The sequence below is a fragment of the Clupea harengus genome, chromosome 24, assembly GCF_900700415.2.
Source record: "Clupea harengus chromosome 24, Ch_v2.0.2, whole genome shotgun sequence".
Lineage (NCBI taxonomy): Eukaryota > Metazoa > Chordata > Actinopteri > Clupeiformes > Clupeidae > Clupea > Clupea harengus.
Genome location: NC_045175.1, coordinates 6,824,845 through 6,842,344, shown reverse-complemented (window position 1 = coordinate 6,842,344; position 17,500 = coordinate 6,824,845). Strand labels below are relative to the sequence as shown.

Here is a 17,500-nt window from a genome sequence, read left to right as displayed (position 1 = left end):
AACACAAAGATATGCTCAATGTAGCTTTACTGAGTATCCAGACACACAACCTCTGTAGTATTTCCTGCCCTCAACACAACACAACACAACACAACACAGCACGGCACAACACAGCACAGCACAACACAGCACAACACAACACAACACAGCACAACACAGCACAACACAGCACAACACAACACAACACAGCACGGCACAACACAGCACAACACAGCACAACACAACACAGCACGGCACAACACAGCACAGCACAACACAGCACAACACAGCACAACACAACACAACACAGCACAACACAGCACAACACAGCACAACACAGCACAGCACAACACAGCACAACACAACACAACACGGCACAGCACAACACAACACAGCGCAACGCAACACAGCACAGCACAACACAACACAGCACAACACAGCACAACACAACACAACACAACACAACACAGCACAACACAACACAGCACAACACAACATCAACCCGTCAGCCAGCCAGAGGAAACAAACACATCAGCAATCAGGCCATGCACACCCTCAATGTCATTTATAGCAAAGTCAACATTTTACCACGATCAGCATTTTCTATTTTCTGTGCACGTCTACATCCATCTGTAGCAACAGCCCCCCCCCCCCCACACACACACACACTCACACACACTCACACACAACCACTTGTGTACACACATAGACACACACACAATCATTTGTGTACACACGGACACACACACGGACACAGAAACTCTCTCTTTCATATATGTATATGAATATTTAGGCTCTAGGACACCCTCCACACACACACACGGGCACACACACACACAAACACAGACAGACAAACAGATACATAGACACACACACACACACACACACACACACACACACACACACGGGCACACACACACACACACACACACACACACACACACATATATACTCATATATTTATGCATGGTTGCTTGTAGTCCTTTTCGGACATACATGGTCTCCCCATTCTACCCTCACACACCCCCATATACACACACAAACACAGACAGACAAACAGATACATAGACACACACACACACACACACACACACACACACACACACAGACACACACACACACACACACACACACACACACACACACACGCACACACACTTAAGCACACTCACCCATGTTCAATTCACTTTAACTCAATTTTATTTACATAGCACTCTTAACTGTGGGCTTTGTCTCAAGGCACTTCACAGAAAACATATGGTGAGGATACCCCCAGAAGCAGCACACACACACACACACACACTCTCTCGCTCTCTCTCTAACACAGACACACACACACTCACACTGTCTCCCTTTTCTCTCTTGTCTTGCATGTAATGCTTTGGGTAAATGTGGCTATAGTGGTGCTGAGACCCACTTATTACAGCGGTGCAGTATGAGTAAACTAGAGGCTTACTAACAGGATGACATGATGGGTACTTTAGGCTCTCTCTCCTCTCCTCTCCTCTCCTCTCCTGCTGCCCCTCTGTCTCTATCTCTCTCACTCCCTCCATCTCTCTTTCTTTTCTATCAGTCATCTGTCTCTCTCTCTTTCTCCAGCACCCTGCCTCCTTTGATCCGCTGTTTGTGTGTGGATGCTGTTGATACCCGCATCGACTCTCCTCTAGGAGAACTTTTAAGCACTCATATGAGCGACAGACAGAGAGAGAAATAGTGAGAGAGAGAGAGAGAGAGAGAGAGAGAGAGAGAGAGAGAGGGAACAGGAGGCAGGAAGAGAGAGGAAGGAAGGAAAAAGACAGCCCCCCTGAGGAACACTAATCGCAGGTTTGCTGAGTCGCTGAGTAACTTGCCAGAGGAGAGGAGGGGGAGGGGAGAGGAGAGGGGGGGGGGGGGGGGGAGTGATGGGCGGCTTTTCTGTGAATTTCACACATTTCCGCTGAACAGCACAGAAGGGAGAGGAGAGCAGAGCACACAGACGGTGGAGCAGATACGGCTCAGATACGTCTCAGATTCGCCTCAGGTCTGGCTCAGGTCTGGCTCAGATATGGCTCAGGTCTGGCTCAGATATGTCTCAGGTCTGGCTCAGGTCTGGCTCAGATATGTCTCAGGTCTGGCTCAGGTCTGGCTCAGGTCTGTCTCAGGTCGGCTGTCAGCTACTGTGAGGGATAATCCCTGATCTGATGTGTGTCTGCTGCAAAGCTGTGGAGGCAGCAAAAGTGAGCAGGGAAATAGTGTGAAGTGAGGAGAACAGGTCGGATTTGAAAGTGTGTGTGAGTGTGTGTGTGTGTGTGTGTGTGTGTGTGTGTGTGTGTGTGTTCGCACGTGCAGTCAGCATTGACACAAGACACAATGCTTGTAGCAATCAGCAAAATATTTGCCTTTGTCAAACAATATCTATATCCAGCATCCAAATGCATACCCTCTCTCACACACACACACACACACACACACACACTACATCCTCCACCACCATTAAGACAGAGAGCAGTGGTCAGGGCAATCCCTTCCACGGTTAATCCTTCCTGACCTTTCCACAGAAAACTCTAGAACGTCGGATTCTCGATCCGCCTGCTAATTTAAGCAGGATCATGTTATGTCTGCTTCTGTCCTGCCAAGGCTGTTGCTGCCTGTGTCAGACACCTGAGTGATGAGTCATTCAATTTAAACATTTCGATTATATGGTCAATGGACACAGGGATTAGATTGATTTTTTAATATGAACGTGAATGATTACACATATTTTATAAAATGACGGATTATAGCAGTTTACCCAAATTATATCCAGACCCGTCAAGGAAGGATTTGTCATTTAGCAAGTACCTGAATAAGTACCTTGTGAAAAAATCCATAGCGCACTATAATGAACAATGAAATCCTTTTTATGGGGGATTATGTAGGACCGGATGCTATCAACAAGTGTGCCGTCACAAAAGCTGCAGTATCAGCATTGAAAAACTCCAAAAAACACTACAGCTAACTAAGTAAGCATAACTTACATGGGTGAAATTAAATTTAAACTTCAGGCATGAAAGTAGGCAGCAGGAGACAAAGACTGGCCGCCTTAAAAAGTGGCACATCTCAGAGTACTCTCTCCTCTACCCATCTCAGTATACTCTCTTCTCTACCCTCATAACTCAGACAGTGGTGGTCCTGGCTTACCCAGTGCTCTTGGCAAGTGCCCTATCTGACGTTGGGGATCTTCTCCATTAAACACTGTATTCAGAAGGAAGACTTGTCCCACCACACCACACTGCTTGCCTGCTCGTGCTCGCCTCTCTAAAACCTCATTTTAAGCTTAACAGCAGACACCCATCAAATCAGGGATTATCCCTGATGCCATACTGACTCTTCACCAGATCCGCACCACGCTTGGGTGCGATCCGTTCCCGGAGTTCTTAGTAGCCGGCGCTTATAGAACCGGCTCTGTTGTGACACGGGTGCCCGGGAGCTTGCCCCTATCTTGCCCGTGGAGAGTGAATGAGTCAGTGAGCCGTAGGGCACCGAGCCTGGTCTCTCTGGAGAGCTCAGGGTGGCAAGCCGTGACAGGGGAACATGAGGAAGCTCATGGAGAAAACAGATTAAGGTGTGTGGTATGAGAAAACAGATTAAGGTGTGTGGTATGAGACAGATTAAGGTGTGTGGTATGAGGAGACAGATTAAGGTGTGTGGTATGAGGAGACAGATTAAGGTGTGTGGTATGAGGAGACAGATTAAGGTGTGTGCTATGAGGAGACAGATTAAGGTGTGTGGTATGAGGAAACAGATTAAGGTGTGTGGTATGAGGAGACAGATTAAGGTGTGTGGTATGAGGAGACAGATTAAGGTGTGTGCTATGAGGAGACAGATTAAGGTGTGTGGTATGAGAAAACAGATTAAGGTGTGTGGTATGAGAAAACAGATTAAGGTGTGTGGTATGAGGAAACAGATTAAGGTGTGTGGTATGAGGAGACAGATTAAGGTGTGGTATGAGAAAACAGATTAAGGTGTGTGGTATGAGAAAGAGTGGTGTAAGAAAGTGATAGAAGCTGGCTTTTTATGTTGAGCTGCATTCATAGTTTGGTCAGCGGATGGGGTAAGGCTGTATAACCTTCATCGCCAATTTAGAAGCCCAAGCAGTCCTATACACCATTACAAACAACCAAATGTAGAAGATAATGTCAAATAATAACGATGATGTAGAAGATTATGTCAAATAATAACGATGATGAAGAAGATGATGTCAAATAATAACGATGACGAAGAAGATGATGTGAAATAATAACGATGATGTAGAAGATGATGTGAAATAATAACGATGATATAGAATATGATGTCAAATAATAATGACGACAATATAATGTAATAACATAATTATAACAATATAGAATATAATATAAAATAATAACGAATGATTCCAACCCTGTGCTCCCTTTGTGTTCTCTGTAGTCTGGCTCTGCACCCTGACAAGATCCAGGTGGCCACGGGGCAGGTGGGGAAGGACCCCTACATCTGCGTGTGGGACTCCTACGCCCTTCAGACCGTCTCCATCCTCAGGGACGTCCACACACACGGCGTGGCCTGCCTAGCCTTCGACGCTGATGGACAGGTGAGACACAAAGTTCCACACTGGATGGAGAACTGTCGAGTTGGAAGAACACTAAGTTCTAAGTTCACTTCCCACCAGTTTTCCAGGATCTTGCGAGGGTTTGTTGGGATTGTGACTGAATTTGCTGCAATAATTCTCAAAATTTGCAGTGAGTTTGAGTTAAATAAAATCAATCACAAATAATGCAGAGATTCCATGCCATTTTTTTCGTAAAAAATACTGCGGTAATAAGAGGTAACAATTGCAGGAAATGAGAAAATGCAACATCGCTAAATCGTGGAGGGACTGTCTCACTGTATTTCAGCTTTGGGCTTTTAACCTAATTCTTCCCAGATATCTCAGTTTTGCCACTGGAGACCACAAGCACTGCATCATGTATGATAATATGTACATCCTATCTGAGGATTATACACATATGGCAGTATTATTTCAATATCATACATGCAAGAGAATATTATTCCGATATCAGATATGTACACCAATGTGATTCACATCATACATGTAAAACAGTATGTTGATGTATAAGGGTGCATTGTATATTTTATGTATATTGTGTTCCCTTTCCCTCTCCCTCTCCCTCTCCCTCTCCCTCTCCCTCTCCCTCTCCCTCTCTCTCTCTCTCTCTCCACAGCGATTAGCCTCTGTGGGCCTGGACGCCAAAAACACGGTGTGCGTGTGGGACTGGAAGAGAGGAAGGGTATTGGCCACAGCAACCGGCCACTCTGATAGGGTAAGCACAGTCACATGACACTCCCCCCATACAGTCATGCTTATGGGACGTGCAGTGGCCAGCTCCGTGGTTTGACGTGGACATTTACTGAAGAGCAATGATGGTGACACACCAGTGGAGGTACTTTAAGTGCCTTTGTTCAGGGACATTAGAGAGCGCCCCAAAAACACCAACCTTAACCCCAAAAACAGGAGAAAACTCTGGCCCAACTCTGGCCCAACTCTGGCCCAACTCTGGCCCAACTCTGGCCCAGATCAAGCCTATAACTCAATGCAGAAATGTACACATGGAGCACTTGGGGTGGTGAGTCACAAGGGATTCAGAAGATGGTCTTCTCAAGTAAAGCCTGTAAGGGGGGGAAACTCTGGTGCAGAAGAATGGAGAGAGAGAGAGAGAGAGAGAGAGAGAGAGAGAGACAAACAGACAGATTGAGAGACAGACAGAGAGAGAGTGAGACAGAGAGTGTTTGAGACAGAGAGAGAGTGTGAGACAGAGAGAGAGAGAGAGACAGACAGAGAGAGAGAGAGACAGACAAACAGACTTAGACAGACAGAGAGAGAGTGAGACAGAGAGAGAGTGAGACAGAGAGAGAGAGAGAGAGAGAGAGAGAGAGAGAGGGAGAGAGAGGTTTTTTCCTCTGAGAGTTATCACTGCACTGTGGCGAGCGCGAGCGTTCTGTTCTGGAAATGGACTTGAGGTTCAAACGGTGCTGCTATGACCCAGAGGTGGACGGAAACAGCTAGGGGTTCAGGGAATTGTGTGTTGAGCCGCACTCATGCTGGGTCAATTGAGAGAGCCTGCCATGCAAAAATGTAAGGTAAATGCACCGAACAGGTTTTTCACGGTCCAGCACACACCGATACACGTATTCAGACATGGAAAGGCACATACATACATGGACACATACGTCACATACGGACACACACACACACACACACACATACATACATGGACACATGTCAGCATCCATAAGTCAGGTGAAAGTTAACTGAGCATGGAAGTTCACTTTTAACCTTATGCACACACATACATGCATTCATAGACACACACATAGCCTACACACTTACATACATACAGACACACTTACTGTACATACATGCATACATACATACATACACATACACACACACACACACACACACATCAAAATGGACACAAGGGGATAGACATACTTACCATGTTCATGCATAAAGCAACACATATATATGCGCAAATGTACTAAATATACATCACACAAACACACACAAATTCTACATACCACAAATTCCCTCATAGTGCACCACACACACACACACACACACACACACACACACACACACACACACACACACACACAGAGGTCTGTGGGGGTTTTCGAGGCATTAGGATGCTGTGTGTGTAGTGAGGCGTGTTGGACTCTGGGCCTGAACCCTCTAGGGTAGCAGCAGCAACAGCAACAGCAGCAGGAGTTAGCAGAAGAGGAAGAGGAGGAGGAGGAAGAGGAGGAAGATGGCAGGCAGCCACAGGGCGAGGCTGGAGCAGAGCCAGACTGAAGAGGGAACACTCTGTGTGTGTGTGTGTGTGTGTGTGTGTGTGTGTGTGTGTGTGTGTGTGTGTGTGTCTGTCTGTCTGTCTGTCTGTCTGTCTGTCTGTCTGTCTGTCTGTCTTCCTCTCGGTCCATATATGTATCTGACAAACTGTTCATATGTGAAGGTGGATTTCTACTGGGTCTGGCCATAGACACTAGATTTGGAGAAATTCTGTGTATTTGAACAACCCCTCTTTTACTGTGCTGATGATAGCAATGACGAGGCTTGCCTTAGACTGGTATGGACTCACAATGATCTCTTACCAGTTTTGTCACGTGGTCAGGAATTATTCCTTTTTCTCAGAGCTGCGGCAGTGAGCAGCTTTCCTTCGTTGTTTTGTTTTGTTCAGTCTGACACCTGCTTAAGACTTTTTTTTGTGTTCAGATGAGCTGGTGTCAAAGACCAGTAAACTCAGTAAACTCAAGCAATTATCTTTGTTTTTCTCAACTCTGTTTTGATGCCTCCAACTCCAACTGCCGTAATTGTTATGCTGCTGTATTGATATCATATCTCTATTGCTTGTTTATTTCTTTTCCAGATATTTGACATCGCCTGGGACCCCTTCCTCCCACACAGACTGGTGAGCTGTGGGGTGAAGCATATCAAAGTGAGTAAACTGGAGATTGGGGCTCGGTTCTGTCCCGGTTCTGTCCCGGTTCTGGCTCGATTCTGGCCCGGTTCTGGCCCTGGCTGGTCCTGCTCCAGAGTCACAGCTGAGAAACTTCCCACTGACTCACTCCCAGATGAAGCTCATGGTGGTGATAGTGATGATGAGGATGATGATGATGATGAAGATTATGAAGATTATTACAATGTAGATAATGTAATGGAGGTGATAGGTGGTAGTGATGATCATGGTGATGATGATGGATGTTAAAATGTTTAAAACATATTTTTTTTGAGTAACTATGCCAGCTCTCTCAACATCACATCTCTATATATGTGTCTATGTCTATGTTTGTCTATGTATATCTAAACAATCCACCCCCCAAAACACACATATTCTAACTGTGCTTTTCGAACTCTCTTTTGAAGAATATTTTTCTGAATTTCTGAATCTCCCTTTTGCTACATTCATTTTGACTCTGGCATGCAATTAAGTCCTTTCAAAATCAGGTTTCATGGACATTTTCATAAACGTTTTTTTTTTTCACCTGTCCAGTCATTTCCAGCGTTCATGCCAACCCCATCTTCTCTCCCTCTCAGCTGAGACCAGAGCTAAAGCACAACATCTCTCTCAAGGGCTGACAGGGAATGATTGAATCTGACATTTTGATTACTCTGCACTTCACTGCACGAAACTGCAGACAACACACACTGAGAAAAAACACACAGAAAGGCTGAGTTTTGATTTTTTTTTTTTCGTCTCACTGAGAGGAGAGAGGAAATCCTACCGGAAATGTTGAGATAGCTATCAGTCCTTTTCATCTTTCCTGTTGGCTTGCGGGCATCTGCCAGGAAGGCGGTTTGATTAATCAAAATTGATTAAGAGATTTTTGAGTTCTTTCTCTCCCCCTCGTTCCTTATTATCTCCCTGTCTTGCCAACTCTTGTCTTGCCATCTCTGTTCCTCTGTCTCTCCGTCACTGATCTTGAGATGTTTTGTCCTCCTTTTCCACCCTCACTCTTTCTCTTGCTCTCTCTCTGTCTTTCTCCCTCTCTTTCTCCCTCTCTCAACATCCCATCTCTCTGCCCTCTTCCTCTCTTCCTCCTTCTCTCTCTCTGTCCTGATCTCAACCTCATCTCCGTCTCTGTCTTTCTCCCGCTCTCTTTCTCTCTCTCCCTCTATGTCAACCTCCTCTCTCTCCCTTTCTATATTTGCCCCTCTCTCTTTCTCTCTTTCTCTCTTTCCCTCTTTCCCTCTTTCCCACCTCAGTTCTGGACGTTGTGTGGGAACGCGCTGACCCCCAAGCGGGGGATATTTGGGAAGACGGGGGACCTGCAGACCATCCTGTGTGTGACCACGTCCAAAGAAGAGGTCACCTACTCCGGGGCGCTCAACGGCGACATCTACGTGTGGAAGGGGCTTAACCTGGCCCGCACCATACAGGCAGCACACAGCGTGAGTGACACACACACACACCCACATCACTGTAACAGAGGATCATACGCCTGTGCACACACACACACACACACACACACACACACATATACACATACACACACACACACACACACACACACACACATCACTGTAACAGAGGATCATATGCCTGTGCACACACACACACACATTCACACACACATCACTGTAACAGAGGATCATACGCCTACGCACACACACACACACACACACACACACACACACACACACACACACACACACACACACACACACACCCGCACACGTACACCAACACATTATTATAACACTCTCTCTATACCTCTCACATATACCTAAATATATCTATATACACATATACCTCTCACATATACTGTACCTATATACTTCTATACACACATATACACGTACACACACACACAAACAAACACTCAGACAGATTGACAATAACGTGTACATGTACATTCACATAGACATACAGTACCTGCCTCGTATAGGAAACGCTGTGGGGGAAAAATTAGCTTTGGCTGTATACTCTATCTATGTTATAAGGAGCAAAATAATTTGACTCATACATCTACACTCTCACCCAGTACTACATACGTAGTCACTGCACACCATCTCGCTGCTGTTGCTTTGTCACATTGTCACATTGTCACATTCTCTCTGCGGTCCGTGCCCACACAGTCTCACTAAGTTCCTGCAGGTAGTTTAGACCAAGTTCTGGAAGTTTCTTCCTCTCCAGTGTCTCACAGCTTCAAAAGCTTTACGTTTCGTTGTTGGCTTTTTTTTCCTCACACTGAACTCGTCTCCAGTGGAATGTGAGATCTCTCAGAGGCTGCTGGATGTCTTTGATCTCCAGTTCAGGGTGCAGTTGTCAGATTTCAGGTGCTGTTTCTGATCGTGCCTGTCAGCGAAGCCCACGGTCTCCATATTGTGCACGGAGGGAGGGTTGTTATTTTGTCTTTGTTTGGGTTTTTTTACTCCGCAGGCTTCAACTTTTCTTACCTGTCTTTCATCTTCCTCAGATCTCTTTTTGTTATTGCCTCTGCTGTTCATCTCTCTCTCTCTCTCTCTCTCTCTCTCTCTCTCTCTCTTCCTCTCTCCCCATCCATGTCTCTCTCTCTCTCTCCCTCTCTCTCTCTCTCTCTCTCTCTGTCTCTCAAAATTACAGACAGCCATTATATTCCTCTTTTTATAACCTGAACAAAAAATCTCAATCCATTCTCACTATTCTTTAAATCTCTCTTTTCATCTCTCTCCCTCTGCCCCTGTCTTAATTTCCCATATCTATTTCTATATAATATATCTATATAATTCTATATTTCTATATAATATCCCACTGACTACGATTACATGAATAGAGATCTCAGTTCCCACGCTCTTTCTGTCTTTCAGTCTGTCTCTGTCTCCCTCTCCCACTCTTCATATCTGTCTCTCGCACTCTTTTCTTTCTCTTTCTTTCTGTCTGTCTCTGTCTCTCTCTCCCACTCTCTCTATGTCCCTCTTTCTTCATATCTGTCTCTCGCACTCTTTGTTTCTCTTTCTTTCTGTTTTTCTTTTTCATCTCATCAGCATATGCTATCCTACAGGTGGGGATCTTCAGCATGCATCTGTGTGAGGAAGGCTTCCTTCTCTCACTCTTCCTCCCTCTCTCTCTCTTTCTCTCTGCCTCCATTTTCCATATCTTTCCATACCTCTGTCTTTCTTTCGTTGTCTTTCTTTCCCTCTCTCATATGTGTATGTGCTCTCCTCCTCTAGGCGGGGATCTTCAGCATGCACGCGTGTGAGGAGGGGTTTGCCACTGGGGGCAGGGATGGCTGCATTCGACTCTGGGACGGAGACTTCAAGCCCATCACCAAGATCGACCTCCGAGAGACCGAGCAGGGCTACAAAGGTAGCGCACGCATCACACCGGGTGCACAGTTGTCATGACGATGGCAATGTGTCTTTCCTCTGTGTGTGTGTGTGTCTCTCTTGTTCTCTCTCTCGCTCTCTTTCTCTCTCTCTCTCTGTCTCTCTCTCACTCTGCTTGTGTGTGACTGTGTGTTTGAGAGAGAGAGAGAGGGAAAGAGTGTATTTTTAAATGATTTTAACCACAGCTTAACCACAAAACTGATTTTGAGTGCCCATAATTGGCTTCTGAGAGTTACAAATCTAATACACTTATGATATTGGCTGCACAATATCACACCAAGGACAAAAGGCATATAGTGCTGTTCTTTGTGTGTTTTTGTGTCTGTCTTGATGGTGTCTCCATCCTGCAGCCTTCTTCAGCTTGTGTAGGGCTACACATTTAAAAGACCTATGGCAAATCCAGCAAGCAGGTCTCTTGATTGTTACTAGGAAAATAGCCTTTCTAAGAGGATATCTGTTGATCTCCCCTCTCCTCCCCTCTCCTCTCCTCTCCTCTCCTCTCCTGTCACTCTCCTCTCCTCTCCTCTCTTCTCCTGTCCTCTTCTCTCCTCTCTTCTCCTGTCTCTCTCCTCTCCTGTCACTCTCCTCTCCTCTCCTCTCCTCTCCTGTCCTCTTCTCTCCTCTCCTCTCCTGTCACTCTCCTCTCCTCTCCTGTCACTCTCCTCTCCTCTCCTCTCCTCTCCTGTCACTCTCCTCTCCTCTCCTCTCTTCTCCTGTCCTCTTCTCTCCTCTCCTCTCCTGTCACTCTCCTCTCCTCTCCTGTCACTCTCCTCTCCTCTCCTCTCCTCTCCTGTCACTCTCCTCTCCTCTCCTGTCTCTCTCCTCTCCTCTCCTCTCCTTTCCCTCTCCTCTCCTCTCCTCTCCTCTCCTGTCACTCTCCTCTCCTCTCCTGTCACTCTCCTCTCCTCTCCTCTCCTCTCCTGTCACTCTCCTCTCCTCTCCTCTCTTCTCCTGTCACTCTCCTCTCCTCTCCTGTCACTCTCCTCTCCTCTCCTCTCTTCTCCTGTCCTCTCCTCTCCTCTCTTCCCGGTCCTCTCCTCTCCTCTCTTCTCCTGTCACTCTCCTCTCCTCTCCTGTCACTCTCCTCTCCTCCTCCTCACTCTTCCTCTCCTCTCCTGTCCTCTCTCTCTTCCTCTCCCTTTCCGCTGTCACTCCCCTCTCCTCTACTAATCCTCTCTTACTCCTGGTCCTCTTCTCTCCTCTCCTCTCCTCTCTTCTCCTGTCCTCTCCTCTTCCTCTCTTCCCGGTCCTCTCCTCATCTCCTCTTCTCCCTGTCACTCTCCTCTCCTCTCCTCCATCCTCTCGGCTTCCTCGCCCCTGCCTCTCCTCTATCCCCTGTCTGATACTTAGAGCTCCAGAGGACAAAGCCCGGCTACACTCCCCCTGGTGCACCAGGCCTGTCTGAGGGTGGGGAAATGGAGGGACCCCCTTAGACACGCGTCTAAGGGCATCCTCTCCTCCCCCTCCCTCTCCTCCCCTCTCCTCCCCTCCTCCTCTCCCCTCCCTCTCCTCTCCCTCCCTCGCCCCTCTCCTCGCCCTCCCTCCTCTCTCCTCCCTCCCCTCCGTCTCCTCCCTCTCCTCTCCTCTCCTCTCACTCTCTTTTGGACATCCTGTTCTCTGTGTCTCTTTGTTTCGCTGACTGCCTTTGTGTATGTCTCAGCCCCTCGAAACCACAGAAATAGAAAGCCAAGAGCCTTAAATCCACAGTAAAACTGATAGTAGTTTAATCATTTCTCCCATGTTTTCCAGGCAAGTAAAACTAAACTGTGAAAGTTGGGTTGCGAAATACGGGTATTTTCCTCCCCTGTTTTTGAAAGGATGTGGATGATGGTTAAGCAGCTCAGCGTTCCCACTCCGCCTCTCTCTTCTCAGCCTGGCTTTGAAGCTGTTGAGGATGCCATTTGCATTTTTTTATTTTTTTATATGCTGCTGCATTTGTCACCGTTTGTCCCAAAACGACACAAAAATATACACACATGTACTACATACACACTTACATTCACACACATATTCTTTCTCTCTCCCTCTCTCTCTCTATCTTTTTTTCTCTTTCTCCATCTCCACACTAACATCCTGCTCTCTCTCTCTCTCTCCCTCTCTCTCTCTCTCTCCCTCTCTCTCTCTCTTTCTCTCTCTCTCTCTCTCACATCCATAGATCCTCATTAGAGTCTCATTCTTGCAGGCTTGCTGGTGTCAGAGCTGCACAGCGGCGATGGCGAACAGCAGGGCTGGTTTAATTGCATGAACAACACATCCAACACATTTGCGAACTGCAAATACTCTGCCTCGACCTAACGTGTCCATGTCCTCCCTTTTAGCAGCATATAGGGAGCGTCCCTAAAACACAGGGACAGCTGGCGACCGAGACCAAGCCCAGTGAGTCGGCGTTTCAGCCCAACAGCGCACAGATATTAAAGTCAGTGTGTGTCCTGCAGATAGCGAACACAGCATTAATAATTCCATTAATCCCTGCAAGCTGCGGGAGCAGGTGTGCCGCTGATATATAGCTAATGTCGAGATTAGCGTCAGAGTTACCGCTTGGTTCGACAAAGGAAGCCTCCGCTTGGTTTCTGATTCGTCGGCTTCCATTTTGTGTGAAAAATGTCTGTTGTTGTGTTATGATTTTAGCTCAGGGGTCCCCCCGCCTTGCATTAGATTGTTGTGGTGAATGCAGGAACAGAACGCTGTGCCAATGCTGTGTCATTACTGCAGAGTTTTGGCCAGACTTTTGAGCCTTTCAAGACTCAAGGAGTGGTACAGGAGGGAGAGAAGTCGTTTAGTAATCAGAAGGTAATCAGAAGGTTGCTAGTTCGATTCCCTGTCGAAGCGTCCTTGAGCAAGACACTGAACCCCTAAATGCTCCTGATGTGCAGTGTGCCATCAGTGTAAATGTAAAATGTGTATACATCCTTGTAAGTCGCTTTGGATAAAAGCGTCTGCTAAATGTAAATGACTCAAGACAGTTTTTTTTTAATTCCCTGTTTTGCTATCGCCAGCTCAACCAGTGATGGAAAAATGAGAATTACTCAAATGCAAAAGCATGCCAAAGAATGACGCAAACATTTTCTTGTTTAAAACAAACTGTGTTAATGTTATATCCCTCTGCAAAGCTGTCCAGGGTGTCCACTGAGGCTTGGCATGTTACTAATTAGGTTCATGCTTGGTGTCATTGGTCTCAGAAAGCCATTTGCACATTTTTGCACGCTTCAGCTTCCCTCCTTCTGTTCCCCTGCATCCCTTCCTCTCAGTATTTTGCGCTTCTCTGGACTCTCTCTCCCTCTCTCCCTCTCTCTTTCCCTCTTTCTCTCATTCTCTCTCTCCCTCTCTCCCCCATCTCTCTCTCTCTCTCTCCCTCCTCTCTCCCACTCTCCATCTCTCTCTCTGTCTTGTCCTCTCCCTCTCTCCCTCTCTCCGTCTCTCTCTCTCACTCTGTCTTGTCCTGTCTCTACCTTCTACTCGTCTTTGCTTTGTATCTCTTTTTGCTCCTCTTACTCTCAGTCTCTTACCTCTCCCTTGCCTTGTCCTCATGTCAGACTGTTTTTCTCCGTGTACATTCTCTCCTGTTTTCTTTCCCCAGCCTTACATGAGCAGTGATGCCTAACATTTATCAACTCCTCAGTACACACAGAGCATACCAGTTTTACTCTCTGCAACACCACTCTCTCGTGTTATTTAGAAGAGAGAGCCATAATATCTCTCTCAGTCTCTCACTCTTTCACTGGCTCTCTCTCTCATTCTTCCTCTCCTCTCTTCTCCTCCTCTCCTTCCTCTCTTCTCCTCCTCTCTCCTCTCATCTCCTCTCCTATGTCTATGTCTATATGTCTATACTCTAATGTATAATGTGTTGTAAGGATACTCTAATGTAAATGTCTGAATACTGGTTCAGTAAGCTAGTGTTTTAAACCTCAGAACATCCCTCTCTCTCTCTCTCTCTCTCTCTCTCTCTCCCTCTCTCTCCCTCTCCCTCTATTTCTATCTCTATCTCTCTCTTTCTTTCTCTCTTTCTCTGCAGGCCTTTCGATCCGTAGTGTGTGTTGGAAGGCGGACCGTATCCTGGCCGGCACCCAGGACAGTGAGATCTTCGAGGTGATGGTGCGGGACCGGGACAAGCCCCTGCTCCTCATGCAGGGCCACAGCGAGGGCGAGCTCTGGGCACTGGACATCCACCCCAAGCAGCCACTGGCTGTCACCGGTAGCGACGACCGCTCCGTCAGGTGGGTACTCTCAAAAGAGCATTTTTTTAAATCAAAATGGATTTCTGGCTTCTGTGGTACTCAGAAATGTTACAGTTAGTGTTAGATAAAGTCTGTTGTGTTCAATAGAAGTCTGTTGAATAACCTGTGTAGGGTCTCAGTGCTGAACTCTGGGGCATGCCAGGATTATCCAGATAGATTCACAGTCAGACACTGAGGTCTTTTGAAAAGATGCAATACTACAAAGAAAAATCATTGAAAATGATTAAAATGTCTTCCATTTTTTTCCATCATCTGGTTTGTTTGTTCCTGAAGGCTGTGGAGCCTATCAGACCACACGTTAATCGCCCGCTGCAACATGGAGGAGGCCGTGCGCAGTGTCTCCTTCAACAATGACGGCTCACAGCTCGCCCTGGGAATGAAGGATGGCTCCTTCACTGTGCTTCGAGTAAGGTGGGGTGAAATTGATTTCTTTTTTTGTGTTTATATGTATTATACAAGTAAGTATTAATCACTCAAGATGGCACACTGTTACTTCAAACCATGACTTCAAATCTGGTTTAAAATTGCGTCTGTGTTATTTTCAATTGTGATGTGACTATGTTCATTTTGCTCAGCATGGATATGTTTATATTGACTGTTGCAGATATAGTGTCGCAATAGAAACACTGTTAGCATCATTTGTCTAGGTAGAGTTTAGGTGCCTGCTTTGTTCATCTGGATCCACAACTACTTTTAGTTTGAGCTTCCCAGACCATTGGTTTGTATTTGTTTGTTTATTTTATTGTTTTTGTTGCTCTGCATTTGTTTTTATTTGTTTGTTACTGGCATGCTTATTTTTTGGCCCAAACAAATGCTGGTGGCTAAAATAAAGTGACTCACAGTGCTCCTTACTCCCCTTACCCTCTTTCCTCCGTTCTGGACCTCCTCCTCAACAGGGACATGACCGAGGTGGTCCACATCAAGGACCGCAAGGAGGTGATCCACGAGCTCAAGTTCTCGCCCGACGGCTCCTACCTGGCGGTGGGCTCCAACGACGGCCTGGTGGACATCTACGCCGTGGGGCAGCGCTACAAGAAGGTGGGAGAGTGCAACAAGTCGTCCTGCTTCATCACCCACCTGGACTGGTCCGTGGACAGCCGCTTCCTGCAGACCAACGACGGCGCCGGGGAGAGACTCTTCTACAGGATGCCAGGTGATAATAAATCCTGACTCACTATCGCCCCCTGTGGGTAGGGAAGTAGATAGGTTATTTAGTCTTAATGCCCTGCATGTCAGCAGCTATGGCTATTTTTGTGGCAAGAAAAAGGTGAACTGTAACAACTCAGTTCCCTGTGGGGAAATGTATTTTAGAAATTAACTTATTTTAAAATATATATATATATTTTATTTCGGTTTAAATGTATGCTGGGGGCTGGACAATTTTTGACGTTCCTCTTGGTTTGTGCCCCATAGCTGGGAAGTTCCTGCCCAAAGAGGAAACCAAAGGAATCCACTGGATGACGTGGACATGTGTCCTCGGCCAGGAGGTGAACGGCATTTGGCCGAAGTACTCCACCGTCAACGACATCAACTCCGTGGACGCCAACTACAGCAGCGCGGTTCTGGTCACCGGGGATGACTTCGGCCTGGTCAAACTCTTCAGATTCCCCTGCCTTAAGAAAGGTCAGAGAGGAGCCAGGGGGTTTTAGTGCTATGACTTATAGTTGGATGATATTTAATACCTTTAATACACCTACCATTTATTCATGTATGTGTTTTTTACTTGTCTCTTTCTGAGCACTCCAGTAGTTGTTTGTATTACAGATAATGCAATTTTTTGTTAATGTATTATTATGGATGTATGTATTCATATTATAGTTAATGGTTTATATGCCAGATCAGTTAATGAACGTTCGTTGATGCATGAGTTAAAATGAACAAACCGTAAACCTCAATTGCAATAATCAATAACCAATAACCAATTATACTCAGGAATTCATAGTTTGTTGTTGTTCACTAATTAATTATTCTGTACATACATTAGTTAACATGACTAACCCATGAAATACAGTGCTCTTACATCTATATAGTATAGCATATAGTATTCTATACAGTATTCTTACTTACTAACCCATGAAGTACAGCATTCTATACAGTAACTTCCTCAAGGCCATTGGCCATTGTTGACATTAACTTTATTGAATGTAATGACCACTCCCTGTTTGCTTGCAGCGGCCAAATTCAAGAAGTACATTGGACACTCTGCACACGTGACCAACGTGCGCTGGTCACATGACCTACAGTGGGTGGTGAGCACGGGCGGGGCGGACCACTCCGTGTTCCAGTGGCGCTTTCTCCCCGAGGGCGTCATGAACGGGGTCCTGGAACCCCTCCTGCAAGGTGAACAAGCAAACAAACAAACAAACAAACAATGTAATCAACATACAAACAACTTAAGATCCAAGCTATGATTGTCATGCAGCCC

At 46.2% G+C, this 17,500-nt stretch overlaps 1 protein-coding gene across 1 annotated transcript in view; it reads left to right on the top strand.

Moving 5' to 3' along the window:
* The window catches only part of LOC105896826 (echinoderm microtubule-associated protein-like 6), a 122,469-nt gene that overhangs the window by 10,092 nt on the left and 94,877 nt on the right, over positions 1-17,500 (top strand). Inside the window, exons 2-11 of the mRNA XM_031562298.2 lie at positions 4,405-4,564; positions 5,196-5,294; positions 7,401-7,469; positions 8,738-8,923; positions 10,685-10,820; positions 14,853-15,054; positions 15,349-15,486; positions 15,972-16,228; positions 16,489-16,698; positions 17,248-17,415. Coding sequence (XP_031418158.1) covers positions 4,405-4,564; positions 5,196-5,294; positions 7,401-7,469; positions 8,738-8,923; positions 10,685-10,820; positions 14,853-15,054; positions 15,349-15,486; positions 15,972-16,228; positions 16,489-16,698; positions 17,248-17,415 — 1,625 coding nt within the window. The remainder of the gene's footprint in view (positions 1-4,404; positions 4,565-5,195; positions 5,295-7,400; positions 7,470-8,737; positions 8,924-10,684; positions 10,821-14,852; positions 15,055-15,348; positions 15,487-15,971; positions 16,229-16,488; positions 16,699-17,247; positions 17,416-17,500) is intronic.